The sequence below is a fragment of the Pyrus communis genome, chromosome 1, assembly GCF_963583255.1.
Source record: "Pyrus communis chromosome 1, drPyrComm1.1, whole genome shotgun sequence".
NCBI classification, from domain to species: Eukaryota; Viridiplantae; Streptophyta; class Magnoliopsida; order Rosales; family Rosaceae; genus Pyrus; species Pyrus communis.
The window spans coordinates 42,949,159-42,964,661 of NC_084803.1; the positions used below are offsets into that span (position 1 = coordinate 42,949,159).

The window sequence follows — 15,503 nt, forward strand, 5'->3', positions numbered from 1 at the left end:
CAATATCGTGCTACGGTAGTGGAGTCGGGCCCGGGAAGTGGTCCCGCCCGGGCCGGGATGTGACACTCAAAATCTAAATTTCACAAACAGATTATATAATATGGAACCTAATGATCAAATAGGAATTGAATCGAATCGAATCAAATTGAAAATGGACCCAAATTAAAATTACACCAAGAGGACAATCTCTTAATAAAGAAGAGGGTAAAGACATTGGATTCAAAGAGCTTGTTTTTGCTCATATGATTTCCTAATTCGCCTATTCTTGGCTCGTAAAGCTTCTAGTTCTTCTTTGTGGGCAGTGAAAATGGTGGAGGCCGCATCATGGCAATCCATATTATTTCAGCAACTTCCATGAACTTTTTCTCAATGTTGGCGGCTTGATTTGTAGGGTAGAGTCGGTGATTTTGCTTTTGGGTTTGGAGATGATGGCCTAATGGTGGTGGTGTAACCATTTGTTGATGGAGACTATGCTTCCATGACTTTCTATTAATTTTAGAGACAAAGTAAGTCTAGTTAATCTAACAAACTTTTAATTGAAGGTTAATAGATGTGACATTTTCAATAGGTTGGGTACTTGTTTGGAATCTTTAAAAAGGTTGAGACTAATTTGAAATGACAGTAAAAGGTTGAAGAATTTAGATACTTAATCCTATATGTATTTATCACCATCTAACCGTCAAAATGGTACATTGTATTAATGTATATAAATATTATAATTAAATCCCAAAAATTATAGTTTTGTATCAAGTAACTTAATTTCCTAAACTAAAATTCCAAATTTACTTTTGGCTTTCTTTTAATAATAATTCACTTTCTAAGTTGGAGTCTTTCTTTCCAAAGGATATTCGAATTAATCTCTTATGCAATGATTGAAAAGAAAAAAAAAAAGACCGAAATCAAAAGGAAAAAGAGAAGGGAAAGAGAAGACAGAATGATACCTGTTAGAAGCAAGTTAGGGCGAGTATATGGGAAAGTTAGACGAGCGAGTAGAATACGCGAGTGGTGGTGGCCCATTTCCCCTCCACTATCCAAACATTCCAGCGTATATAACACTCTCCCGCGGCTCACGCTTCGGGCTCAACGTCTCTTTCAAGTCGTCATCTTTATTTATTTTTTTTAACAAATGATATTATTTACTTATTAAAAGTAAACTAACATTTTGATTTTATCTCTAATGTAATTTAAAATATTGCTATTTATACACATATTTTAATCTTAAATTTATCATTTGATCATATTGGATAGCATCATCTTTTATGTACCTACAATAAGGGAAAATATTGAGTTTAACCTCATAATGAGCTAGTAATAATATGATTCAATTTCGTTTTTGGCGCTTACAAATGAAGAGAAATATCACTAGAACGTAATACTAAATTGCAAAAAAACTTACTATGTTATTTATTAGCAACACCCTTTCATTAAGGACATATTTTTGCTCATTAGCCTCAAATAATAGTTGTGCTCGCCACCGTATTCTTCATGATTTTTTATTTTGAAATCTATGTAAGAAATAAATCCTAAATTTAAAAATTTAAATTTATACAAAAATAATAAGTGGCGTCGTTACCACTACACAATGCACTCTTTAATTTAAACCCACTTCCATGCCTCTTCTTCACCTCCCTCAGTCTCTCTCCCATCCAAATACACTAATTAATTATGATTATTTATTTATTTATTTATTAATAGTTGGTAATCTGTCTCTGTCTCGTCTTTATCTTCACCTGCGTTTAGAATTGAAACTGGGAAGTGCTGGAAAACGACATCGTGTGGTAGGGGCTTGGCAGTTGGCACCCTCTTTGCATGCGTGCCTTTTGGCATATTACTGTATTCTCGACTTTTGGGTGTCCAAAGACCGACTTTTTTCTTTCGAATTCCTTTCTTTTCTTTCACATTTTGTATTTACAAAACTTCAAGCCCAAACAAACAAAGGAAACAAAACAGAACTTGTCTTTTCAACTTCTTTCTTCTTTTCAAAGTTCCCTGAAAGTTGCAGCGCCAATGATCAATCCTGTAAGCCTCCCTCTCTCCTCTCTCTCTCTCTCTCTCTCTCTTCTCTGATTATCTTTAACTGTTTTCCACCTACCAACTTGATATTTATTGTTTTCGGGTTTAAAGAATTTGGTTTTGTTTTGGAGTTTGAATGCACCCAATCCATTTTTCTTGTGTGCTGTTTGGTTGCTGCGAAAAAAGTAGTCGTTTTGTGCTGTTTGGTTGCTGCGAAAACGTAGCGGTTTGTGCTGTTTGGTTGCTGAGAAAAAAAAAGGAGTTGAAATGGAAGGAAAATGGAAGTCTGGGTTACCCATGAGTTCAATTTTGTACAAGCTATGGAGATAAGAACTTGAATGTTAGCTGCGACTTTTGGTTTGTTATTTTTTTTTCCTGAAAATAAATTATCTGGATGAGGCTTTGTTAATAGAACAAAGAAAAATCTTCAAATTTGAGACGGAGTTATGGTTCTCTGCGATTAAAGTTGTAGACTTACAGCACATTAACTAGAGAATTTATTCGGGATAGCGAAAGTTGTGTTGCTATGTAGAAATTGGAATGGTGAATCGGTTGAATTGTTTTTCTCTGTTTGCTTATTGAGAAGGTTTGGAGGAAACTTACCGTCTGTTGTCTTTTAACTGCCACGAGTTGAATCCCGCATAATTGATGGAAAATTTGCATGTTAAGTATTGACAAGAATTTCTTCGGCTAAGAAATGAATTCTTTTGGAAAATTTGCATGTGAAGTATTGACAAGAATTTCTTCGGCTAAGAAATGAATTCTTTTGCATTGATTTTAGTTTGGATTCTGGACGAATGTTTATGACTACTTGTGCATTGAAATGACTCCTATTTTCGTTCTTCCTTCATCGTGTTCTTTCCTATTTATCCTCTCCTGTCCTGATATCACCAATCAACGCCCTTGATGGGATCAAATGCAATACAGCGTGATTAACTTTTAAGATTACTTTTCTCATTGTTTTTCTCAGGCCTCTACGCTGTCAGACCCAAAGAATAGGTCATTCTACTGCAGTCTCTTCATTGTATCTTCATTGATCTGTGGGGCTTACTTCATCGGTGGTGCATCCATTGCTCAGGAGTACAAGGAAGTATGTCTTTTTGTTCTGCAAGTTGTGTACAGTGTGCACCTTTTACTTCTATATTAACAAAAAAAACAAAGTTCTGATACCTTTTCTGTATTATCTGTTATCAATTAAGTAGTCCCAGAAATCTTTCTTGCAGAAATTAACAAGATGGAAAGTGATCTACAATACACAGAATACAACTTTGCATACATGCAAGGTTTGCGTCTTACTGGGAAGATTAAGTGTTCTTTTTATGGCACTTTAAGTTACTTCTATTGCTGAAAATTTTTCCCCCCTTCATCCTCAGAATCATTGCCAACCTTCAGGGAGTGAGGCATTACCAAGAGGAATTGTTGTCAAAACATCGGACTTGGAAGCGCTGCCTTTATGGGGTTCATCTGTGAAAAATGTATGCTAAGCTATGGCGAGTTCTTGTTGATTGATAAATGATAACGCATACTTATCCTTTGTATGAGAAGCATGACTTTCATGTTGCTAATAAGTGTGTTATCCCGTCTTCCGTGTGCCTTTTATGTATCATTTAATAAGTGAAGGGCATATTAGTATGCTGGAAACATCTTAGTTGGATGACGTGTTTTATTAAACATCACAGTAATTTCAAATATAAAGACAAAGCTCTAAAATGTAATGAACTGTTCAAGTCCCTTTTTTCTTTGCAATATTTTTAGATGCAAATTTTCATCTTACCTTGCTTAGTAACCTTAAGATAATATGGTCCCGTGTGATAATATTTCATTTTCTTAGTTTTAGTTTCACTTTTTGTGTGATATCAGAGGAACAGATATGGGGAAAATGAGGGACGAAGAAGAATGATGGAATGAGAGGAAAATAAATAAAGAAGCATGAATGTAAACAAATCTTAAAACAACTTAGCATTCATTTTATATGCCTTTTGCATTTGTTCTACCTCTCTTTTACCATCATTTATCCAATCTTCTCTATCCCTCATCTTTCCATTTCTACATCTCTTCCAATCTCTCCCAACTTAAAATGGTTGCTTGACTGGATTTGTTGTGTTTTCTATTTCCTTCCGAACAAAATTGCTTGTGGCATCTACTGTCCTCTTAAATTAAACATGCCCTTGCACCTGTTTACTTTGATGTAAATCATTATCTCAAATCAGTACGGAACTTTTTAACATATATGTTTCTTTGCAATAGACTGCAAAATGTTGGAGAATATTTTTTTGGACTTTTCGTGCAAATAAGAAAGCTTGAAATTTCTAGTTTAGGGACACAAATTCTTGCTTCCACCTGGTTCATTCCTATTAGTACTCATTATCTGCCTTGTTAATACATTAAAATGTGTTTGTTTGCGTATATATCTATATATATTTTTCTTTTATTCTTTTCAGGTGTTTATACTGCCTAAAATTTGCAAAATTCTTATTTCAGGAAAACTCAAAACCTTCTAAGAGCTTGCTGGCAATTGCAGTTGGAATAAAGCAGAAAGAGATAGTGGACAAAATTGTCAAAAAGGTAGTGATACATTTGGCTCATACCCTTCACATTAGAATCTTTTCTCCATATTATTCTAAATATCTGCTGTTGTAATGCAGTTTCTATCAAGTGATTTTGTTGTAATGCTTTTTCATTATGACGGTGCGGTGGATAAATGGAGGGATTTACCTTGGAGTGATCATGCCATACACGTGTCTGTGATGAATCAAACAAAATGGTAACGGTTATTCTCTCACATGGTTACTTAAACTATAGCTAGTTACCCTTGGGTGGGAATGCTCTATACGTGTGCGGATTTCACAGCACTGTATGATGACATAGGTGGTTCGCCAAACGTTTCCTGCATCCAGATATAGTTTCGGAGTACAAATATATTTTTCTTTGGGATGAGGACCTTGGAGTTGAGAATTTTGACCCGATGCGGTAAGCATCGTCGCTTAACTTTTTAGAATGATATTGGCATCTGTATAGTGATTACTGATGAATATTGCATATCATTCTTGTCTGCTATGATCCTAAGATAAAATAGACAATATGACACACACATACTTTTATTTTCGGCTTACAAGACTTCTGACTGACATCTGTACGGATAACTTAAAAAAATTCCCATTTGATAATGTTCATGTTGACGGGAATATGGTAATTAAAATGTAGTTAACTGGACTATGAAATGGTGTAATCACAAAGTCATTCAATCAATGTTTGACAGACAAGAAAATAGGAAACTGATTTGATATCACACAGAGATATAATGCATTGTGTTTTGAACATGTCATGCAGATATCTATCCATAATTCAAGAAGAGGGACTGGAAATATCACAGCCAGCACTTGATCCTGACAAGTCAGAGGTGTATCATCCAATCACTGCACGTGTGAAGAATTCAAAAGTGCACAGGTTAGTGTAGGATGTTTTCTGGAAAGTGGATTTCCTTGGTACCTGTAGTGTCTAATGTTGAAGAGACCAATGTAACATAGGACTCTTAGTACTTGGGCTGCATCCTTGCTTTAAACCGATCTCTAAATATACTATAGTCATGAACTTCCAAAATGAGAAAACCTAGAAATTCCAAATTGTATCGTCTCTTTTTATTCCAAATTCTCTCTTCTTTGGTTATCTTATTCAAAACCTAGTATACATAAGTTCATTTGGAGGTTTCAGTTTTGTGGAGTTTTCTTTGTTCTGTTGGAATGACAGTTTTGTAGAGTTAGAGCTACAGTTGACTTTGAGAAGAATGGCCAAACCATATGTATTTGCTTTGTGCTCTTGTACTGTTACCTTATACTCTCTCGCTCGGTTCTTTTGCTTTCTGGCATGGCGACCACTTTTTGGGATTTTGTATTAACTTGTACTTCTCTCAGTATAAGATTTTATTTCGCACTCTAGGATATCAAAGTATACATAGAACTGACTTTGATCCATCTTTGCCTACTTTTTCAACAGACGGTTTTATAAGTACAAAGGCAGTGGAAGGTGTGACGACCATAGCTCTGCTCCTCCTTGTGCAGGGTAAGCAACTGCCTATGCGCTATTCTCTGCGTTGTAACTCTATCAAGCATTACTTTGCTGAAAAGTTTCCTTCGGGTGTTTGGTATGGTCTGTTATAACAGTTGGGTGGAAATGATGGCACCTGTATTTTCAAGAACTGCTTGGCAATGTGTATGGTACATGATCCAGGTACACAACCCCCTACAAAACCAATACCAACCACCACAGCATCATTACTTATTTTTGGTAGTAAACAACAGTATACGACAGAAATATTGATGAGTATGTGCAAATAGATTTCGTTATTTGAGCCCTGGCATTTTTTTAAATAATGGTGATGCTGAATAATCCATGCAAGTTAAACACAAAGGGATGGCTTGTAGTAGAAACAACCATTAATCGGAAAAGAAATATTTTGGAGAATTTGTACTATTTTCGAAGAAGAGAATCTGGTTGATCAGGTCAGTAGCCTTGCTAGCAAGTAAACAGTTACTATGCACTGTATTTCTTCTGAAATTTTGGAAGTCAAATTGGATATGGTGAATCTGTACTATATTTCTATTTGTTCTTTATAGTAATTTGCTTAGAAGAAACTTTATCGTGATTATTCTCTGATTATTTATTATCCCTACAGAATGATTTGGTCCATGCATGGGGCCTGGATGTGCAGCTTGGTTATTGTGCACAAGTAATTTTCCTGCCTCATTGCTTCCATTTTTAATTCTCTTAGTTATTGTTCACAAGTACTTTGTGATAACAGAACGTTTTATCTTTCAGGGAGATCGAACACAAAACGTTGGTGTGGTTGACTCAGAGTATATAGTTCATCTTGGTCTTCCTACGCTTGGTGTCTCAGATGGAAATAAGGCAAGCATCATGGCATCTTGGGTTGTTTAACTATTTAAAATAGTAACGTGGAAGACTTGTCTTGATTGTTATTCCATACATCCATAGCAGATGCAGCATCATTAGTGTGAAATACTTGGATTGATGCAATATGCAGTCTATAAACATTTCAAACATATTATTTATTTTGTTCTAGCAGGATAAGCTCGCCTATGGTCTTGACGCTCCATATTATTTTCTGACCTTTTTCTCTTTCCCATCTATTCCTTTGCATAGGTGACTAATTCCCCAGACCCATCTCAGAAGGGGGACTCGAAAGCATTGGTGTGTTTTGAATTTTTCCTGTACTTGATTGTTTTGTTATTTGGGTCAATGTATTAGATTCTTTATTGACCTATAATGTGAGTTCTAATGTGAGTTCATCATTTGTAATTTCAGGCCCCATCTGCCTCTGATAAAGTCAATGGTAGATCTAAAGTAAGCATTCTTAATTTGTCTAATTTTCGTAGACTGCTCTGTCCTTTTACCATCTCGTATTATCTCCCTCTCCGTGCACACCCACACATTTGCAGATGATGTAAATATTGTGTAAATTCATATACATTGTTTGCGACTACTTATCCGGCGAATGTTATTTGCTGGCAGGTTAGGATGCAGTCCTTTATTGATATGCAGATCTTTAAGGAAAGATGGAGTAATGCAGTAAAGGAGGAAAAATGTTGGGTTGACCCGTATCAACTAACAACAAACTGAAGCGAGCGTAAATCCTATTTATAGGACATCCATCATGCAAAATGCAAGGTTGGTGGCCATTCTTATACACACAACAGAAACCAGAATAGCGTAACTGTGCATACATTTATCGCGTGAGAATATATCGCAATCGGTGTATAGAATTTTGTGGTGAACCAAATTGAACTGCCGACTGACATGGAAGTTGTGATGTGAAATTAACTCACCAATGTTGTGTAGCTGGTGTTGGTGCCTGGTGACACAATGCATTGTTGTATTCCAGGCAGGAACGATTGGACCAGCTTTCGTGTTGTGATCATTGTAAATTTCAGCATATAAAAGGATCTTCCTGTCGATGTGTGTAAACCTATTGATTCATTGATTTTTGAAAACGTGTGTAAGGCGGTTCAGAATAATGTTTAGGGTGAGGGAGGTTGTGAGCTTCTGTTTTGTTCTGCGAATTTGCTGTCTGTTGTGATGCATTTGTGAGTAAAGCCACCTGTTTATCTTTGTTGGTTTCTCTCAATTACAACACAGATACAAGATTATATCTCAATACTGAATGACATGTGCTTTCGAAATACAAAAATGATCTTTAGGGTTGCGTAGCGCCTGTGATAATACGCAGGCTCTTGTACGCGTGGGAGGCAAGTAGAATCCTACCCTAATTACAGTTAAAAATTATATTTCTGTAATACATGTGATAATTACGGATGAATATACACACCACAAACTGGGAAAGCCTGATTGGACAAGTTTGGAACGAAGAAAACCATGGTGAGGTTCATGAAGCGCCTTGTTAAGGAGGTCAGCAGGCTGATTGTAGAAGAAATATAGCAAACTCAATGACTGCCAAGAGCTACATTTTCAAGAACAAAATGCTAATCAAGTTCAATACGATGTATGCGAGCATGATGAACTGGATTTGAAGCAAGGTAAGCGGCATTAAGATCGTATCAGTGCGGTAGCTGGGGCATTCAGGGAAGCTCGAAAATTTGCTTCTCATAGAAACTACAAAATGTTTTTATTGAGGGTGACTCCAAACTTGTCATTGGCACCATACCGGGTCACTCCTCAATTTGACTCTACCTCGGCGGCATGTTTTAACGAAAGCAAATTTCTTAGCGGATGCCATTACAAATGTTTGCTATTCTGTTGGTGAGCACTATTTATGGATTTAAAAAAACTATATACCGTTGTCTGCTAGGAATGCTGTTTTTTTTTAAGACCAAGTTTTCATCCATCTACTTGTACGAACGCGCAATTTCTAGAGGAGCAGAGAACCCACACTACTGTATCTCTCGCTTGTAAACAGAGCCATAACGATTGTTGTCGAATAGGTCAAGGATTCGGGGTGGTAGAGGGATTAGAGACGACGCTTTCATTGCTTTCTTTACCTCTTCGAATTGGACACCATACATGATTTGCATGGCACACCGGTTTATGCGTTGCACCGACTTTATGAACGGCTAGATTGAATGTTTGGATTACAGCATGCAAATCTCACCGTCCATTTGAGCGGTGCATCCCATACACCGGTGACTCATGCACTGTAGAATTTTCGTGCAACGGATCAAAATAAATGTAGCCGATAGCAAGAAAAGTTAAAAACAATCTCTTCCAAAGAAACAAGATACAGGTGCAGCTAAATATGTAAAAACCACCACATATATAGATGTCTTCTGTATATACATCACATAACGACATTCCAACATCGACTTAGTAAACGGAAAATTGTTCCCAACGTTTCAACAAAAGCACGGAACACCAGGACTGGGTTTTCCGGTCCCTTATTGGATTTACTCAACACTGCAACTAGATATACCTATTCTTAGATGGGAGAGTTGCGGTATGGGAAACACCGAGTTCTCGAGGGTTATAAACGTCTAAAAGTCCAGCAGATAAAGAAGCAACTAAACATGACAAAGCTTCTTTATTTGCTCAACCGTGTAAACCACCCGCAAACACAGATTTGGGTTATGACATATTGGCATATAAACATCTAACAAGTCCAAAAGATAAGAGAAGCAAATAAAGTTGAAAAGAAGCTTCACCTAAACTGTGGGACTCCAACGCGTATATATTGGAGCAATCAATATAAGAATAACCCACTTCATGGGAACCAGGGGTCTTGGTTCAGCGGCGGGTCCACAACATTATAACCAACAGGCGCCAAGTGCAAGGGGGAGCCAAATCTTATGTCGACATCTTCGTTGGAATTGTTACCAAATGGAGAATCAAATGCCATCAACTGATCGAACTGAATTTCCGGGGATGAAAAATCTGGATGAAGCATAGGCATGGGGGACTGTTCCGACATGTTCATGTTGTGTCCTATGTCCGGCCCTTGACCATATAAGTTATCATTCATCGGAAATTGAAAGTTAGCCTGCTGCTGATTGCGATCATCTACATCATTTAGGTTTCCAGGATTGCAGTTCTTGTTTTGCTGTATATTACCATCATAGAATGACATAAGCTCGGATATCATTTTCTGCCCATCCTCAGCAATTCCAAGTCCCGAAGAATCAAACCTACCTGACTGGTTCACTGGTTGTTGAATTCCAATTCTCGAAGCATCCAATCTACTTGACTGGTTCACCGGTTGTTGAATTCCAAGTCCCGAAGCATCGAACCTACCTGACAGGTTCACCGGTTGTTGAATTCCAAGTCCCGAAGCATCGAACCTACCTGACTGGTTCACCTGCTGTTGATTTCCAAGTCCCGAAGCATCAAACCCACTTGACTGGTTCACTGGTCGTTGAATTGCTGGTGTTGGTGGTTGAGCAATGGGTAGAGAGAAGCCCACAGGTTTCTCATTGTGAATCTGAAAGCTTGACATTCCCAGAACTTGTGAAGAATTATTCCGGTATGGACAATTCAACTGATGATTGTTTCTTGCAGTTATGTCAAGAAAACCTAGGCGGTAATCATGATACGGGCACTGCAGATATTCGCAGGTGTAATACTTCTGATCTAACATCATTTGTGGCTCGTCAGCCAGCTGCTTCCTCTTCGGACCAAAATCCGAGTTGATCTCGATGAGCTCTCCCTTAACCTGAGGTAACACCTGCCTCTCTCTTTGTCCAGTGGCTCCAATGTTGAAGTGATTAACAAGAGGTTTGCAATCCTCTATTTCAATATTTTCATCATCATCAACCCCTTCAACATCATAATCACTAGTACCACTGATTGCGACAGACTCACTCCCACCAGCAAATGGAGGTGGACATCTATCAGGATATAGCCTCCGGGCCAAAGCTTCCTCCTGGTTTATAATGGCTAGCCAAGTGGCGCTCTCCTTAGCAGTCATTTTGTCCTGCAAACATTTGGACTGACGAACAAGCTTGCGGATCTTTGCAACATCTGGCGACATGTGCTTAATCACAGCCGTGAGAACACCAACCTTCCAAGCCTTCTTCAGATCATGAGGCTTCTTGTATGGGGGAGGACCCTGATCCTGGGAGAGATTTAGTTGAGGCCACCATTCCTCGTTACCAGTAGGCCACCAAGGAGGAGCAACACCCTTCTCCAACGGGAAACGTCTTTGGGGTGGATTGCAGTGCTGCATCAAAGCTGACAAAAGTGAACCAAGAGTGGTGTCTTGGAGCTCCTGTAAGGTGTGAGGAGTGGATGCCACTGCACCGAAGTCTTCATTCTTCCCAGGGATTGAATGATCTGCCTGGTACTTAGCAATCGCAGCCGGGCCATTACGATCAAATCTTACTTTTTCCTTCCACCATGCTCGCAGATTGTCAGAGGCGCCACTCACTGGTTTTCCTTTTTCAGGGATAATTCCATAAACAAAACCCTGAGCTTTGCAAACTTCCATCATTTTCAGCATATATTTCAGGATTCCATCTTGTGCCCGTGACATCTTCTTCCTCCGCGCTTGTTCCTGTGATTGACGCTGTCTTGCATTATCAACTCCTTCCCTTCCCTTAGTTTGTTCTTTCAGCCTCTTCAATCGCATTCGATCTCTCCACATCCTCTTCTCGAGCTCATCAACATCCATTTCTTCATCACTATAATCCTCCTCCACAGTTGCCTCTTGTTCATGTTCTGGAGCTGCATCCCCTTCCCCAGATGGAGCCAAAAGATAGTCAAGATTACCAGAGAAACCTAACTCCTCAAAGATCCCCATTTAGCACCGACACAAACCACGTCAACTTCTCCGCCCTTCTCTCACTATTAAAAAGATTTCCAATCTTGCGCACAGTACTTAGCTTTAAAACTTCTAAGAGCCAAGATTTGCCACTCAACCAGGAAACGTAAAGAAAATCAAAGCTTCTGCAAATGAAATAAATTACAAAAAACTCAGTTCAATCCAAAATTGTAGCAAATCATAGATCAGGTACAATGAACTAGCAGTAATGACTTTAATTCAATGAACGTTTTAAGTTTACGAGGGAAAGTTATAACTTCATAAATACGGCTAATCACAAATATAATACCCTAAAGAAATCAGAATCACTACCATATATTAGATGGGTATCAATCCAGCAACTAATCCAAGCAAGCAAACAAGGGAACGTAACGGATCTCCTTGTTTTCACATTCAGAATGAAAAAGGAAATAAAAGAACCAAAAGATAATCCCAACACATGGCCCTCATCACTACAAGCAACAAAAGATGTGATTCTCGAATAACCCAGAAAAAACGAGAAAACAACAAAATGAAGAAAAATATATGATATCCACCAGGGTCACGAAAATCGCGAGGTAGTAGCAATAAAAACCAAATTTAAGTAACACGTAATACCCTTCAACTGCAAACGGACTAAAGCTGAAAGAACAGAGCCAAGCACCTACAGATCTACTATCATCCAGATTCATTTTCTTCACAATGACACATTATTAACGAGTATTGACAGCACCAAGTTTCGGGTTTTTAATTATTGTTTACACAAACTGATACAGCTCATAACGCCGGTTTACAGCAAATATACCACCTATCAAAGCAACCTGATTCACTTACTAATCCATTTTCATCATTTAATATAAACCCGGAAATTCAACGGATCTATCAATCGAGATCCAAACATATCATTTCCAAATTTTGCAAAACAAAATATTAAAACACAACGAAATAAAACCCTGGAAATAAAAATCAAACAGAAAATTAAAAACTATAGTAAACAACAAGGAACACCAAACAAAACCCAGAGAGAATCTATTACATATACCTGGAAATGACCAAGAGAAGAACCCTAGAGTGTAAGATACAGTAGAAGCAAACAGATCAACCATAAAATACCTTGAAAAGTCACAAAATTGAGAACAAAAATATTTATTTATTAATTAAGCAGATAAGAACAGATTAACCTAAACAATAAACAGAACAATCAGATATGGAAAAAAAACTAGTACTTAATAAAAAACATAAATAAATAAAAAAGTAGAACATGAAGGTACCTGATTGATTGATATCATGTGTTTGTAGGAGGCATTGGAGCTCCTTAAGCACTCTCTGATTGCTCAGACAGAGAGAAATGAGAGAAAATTTTCTTTTCTTTTAGTGGTCAGAGGAGAGAGAAGAAGATAGAGTGGCGGCCACCAGCTGGCTGTGGGGACAAGGATATCAGGAGAAGCAAGCAACGGTGACCTATTTAACTAGGGTTAGGTTACGTTTTAACCGCGGTTGATGCGTGGGGTAATCTCTTGTTTTTTGGATATGGAATAAATGAAGGGGTAATTGATTTCATTTTTGTTTGTTTGGGTTGCATCTTCAGAGAAATGTCAAAAAATCCATTCAGTAATAACAGTAAAATAAAAAGACAATACTAATGTTTTCTAATCGAAATGTCAATTTATAAGTAAATTTATACGTAGCATAACGTGAAATAACAGCAAAACTTTAGAATTTATGAGAGTGTCACATGGCCATGAAATTTGATATGCCGAGTCATATTTTTGAATTTGGATATAATAGTTTACAACATTCACTAGGATATAGAATAATTATTTAGAAAATTACGTAGTTTTCTTTAGAAATGTTTATTTTATTGAGGTACACATCATTAGTGTACAACCTCTTTTTTTTTTTTTTTTTTTTGTAAAACAATATTATCTATACTAAGACCATCTCCAACCTTTGGGGATAAAACTTAAAAATTTAAGCCAAAAAATTTTAAGTCATAACCTATAAAAGAACAAGAAGAGGAAACGGAAAGAAAAAGAAGACGAAAACGATGAGGAAAAGGAAAGAATGAAAAATAATAAAAGTTTCCGGTTTTCAAGGCGTCAAAATGGTCTCCTTCGTTTGGGAGTCTCTAAGTTGATGTGAGTGATGGGGACTATGGGTGGAGGGGAGGGGTCACACCTCACACGTGGTGCTTTATGAAATGGGGAAGGATGCATGCACCTCTTCATAATTGTCTCTTTATGATTTCTGACCTCAACTCTCAATTGCTATATAGGGTTTTGACCGGTTTTGGTGCTCCAAAGTTCAAAGTGGGACACCAACCCAAATAAAATCATAAATAAAAGAGAAAGGATTTCGGGGATGATACCAATGTGCATGGTTTGATTAAGGGATGCCTGGCATGGCTTCCTAGTAGTTTTATTATGGGAATTGGATCCTCTCTTGAGCAAAGGCTTGGGATCCTCTTGACCTAATAACATGGGTCGTTGGATTTTGATTCAACGGCTATAAACAGAGGACCTTTCTAAAAGTTATAATAATTTTAGTCGTTGGATCAAAATCCAGTGCCCCATGTTAGTGGGTCAAAAGGATCCTGAGCCTTTGCTCAGGAGAGGATCCAATTCCTTTATTATGAACCACCCAACCCACTATGTGGGATTTCTACTTTTTTTTTCTAAATTAGATATAATCATTTAAAATGTCTTAAGTTATATGGCATATATGCTTAATGTGTTTTTAAATTTTAGACTTGTTGGATACTTTTTTTGTATTTTATTATTCTTTTATTATCTTATTCATGAATTTCATACAAGTATAATTTTTTATGTGTCAATATGCACTTATTTACAAGATATACAGGAAATTTACCTAAATCCGCCTATGCACCTGTCTAGATCCCATCTAGCCGCCTAGGCACTAGGCGCCAACCCACCGCCCGACTAGCAGCTAGCATTTTTTAGAACCTTGGTTAGAAGTGATTTTTCGTCTAAAAAAAGTTAGAAGTGATGCTAGTGCGTATTTTTTTGTTATTGATGTCTCTTGATGATATCAAGCAACATATTTTTAAATTAAAAAAAAAAAAAAAAAAGGTTTTCTAAATATTCACCTTTGAGTTTGGATGGATTGGACAAGGATCCTCTCCGGATCTTTTTTGTGGGGATCCTGGAATCAATCAATCATGTCTGTTCATCGTATATCGTGCGGTCAATTTTCGATAGGTGCTATTTATATTTAATTTAAAAATAAAATTTAAAAATAATTTCTAACCGCATGATGTACGATGAGCGACACGATTAATTGATCATTCAAATCCCCACAAAGAGAATCCTATTCCAGATTTTTATACTATCTTAAGTTCTGTCAAAATGAGTCATGTAAAAAAGACTATTACTACAATTGAATTAAAGTTGATAGACCATTGCTCCAATTGGATTAAAATTGAGAAACAATTTCTCCAATTGAGTTAAAGTTAAGAGACCATTACAATTTTCTTATTTCATTTTTCATATTTGTCATTTAGTTTAGCCTTATGCGCTTGGCATTGACTTTTTTTAACAAAAAAAAATCATAAATGCACGTTTTGATTACTATTGCATGGCCAGCAAATAGTCTTATCTGATATACTTGCGAGCATAGAACTCAATGAAACACATTATTATGAGGTCAATCTTGGATTTATATGGCTATTAGATCCGTCCAAAGGTCAATTTTGAGAGACAACGAATAAGGC

The 15,503-nt window shown here is 37.1% G+C and overlaps 2 protein-coding genes across 4 annotated transcripts; one reads left to right on the plus strand and one right to left on the minus strand.

The window, feature by feature from the left end:
• Positions 1-1,869: 1,869 nt before the first annotated feature.
• Positions 1,870-8,440, plus strand: LOC137748264 (uncharacterized). Its single transcript, XM_068488393.1, has 15 exons — positions 1,870-2,019; positions 2,984-3,103; positions 3,237-3,296; positions 3,387-3,488; positions 4,495-4,578; positions 4,659-4,777; positions 4,882-4,983; positions 5,344-5,460; positions 6,007-6,072; positions 6,174-6,240; positions 6,686-6,739; positions 6,829-6,918; positions 7,174-7,221; positions 7,336-7,374; positions 7,543-8,440. Exons 1-15 carry the CDS (start codon positions 2,008-2,010, stop codon positions 7,648-7,650), a joined length of 1,188 nt encoding a protein of 395 aa, XP_068344494.1. The 5' UTR covers positions 1,870-2,007; the 3' UTR covers positions 7,651-8,440.
• Positions 8,441-9,281: 841 nt separating this feature from the next.
• LOC137713582 (ETHYLENE INSENSITIVE 3-like 1 protein) lies at positions 9,282-13,176 on the minus strand. 3 transcript variants are annotated; one of them, XM_068452917.1, is made up of 3 exons: positions 13,045-13,176; positions 10,219-11,919; positions 9,282-10,167 (listed from the first exon to the last, which is right to left on the minus strand). In XM_068452917.1, the coding sequence occupies exons 2-3, from the start codon at positions 11,771-11,773 to the stop codon at positions 9,743-9,745; spliced, it is 1,980 nt and encodes a 659-aa protein (XP_068309018.1). In that variant the 5' UTR covers positions 11,774-11,919; positions 13,045-13,176; the 3' UTR covers positions 9,282-9,742. The 3 variants fall into 3 exon arrangements, with proteins under 3 accessions (XP_068309018.1, XP_068309001.1, XP_068309009.1); XM_068452900.1 differs by having other exon boundaries at positions 9,282-11,919; XM_068452908.1 differs by lacking the exon at positions 13,045-13,176 and adding an exon at positions 12,816-12,969 and having other exon boundaries at positions 9,282-11,919.
• Between the last annotated feature and the right edge of the window lie 2,327 nt (positions 13,177-15,503).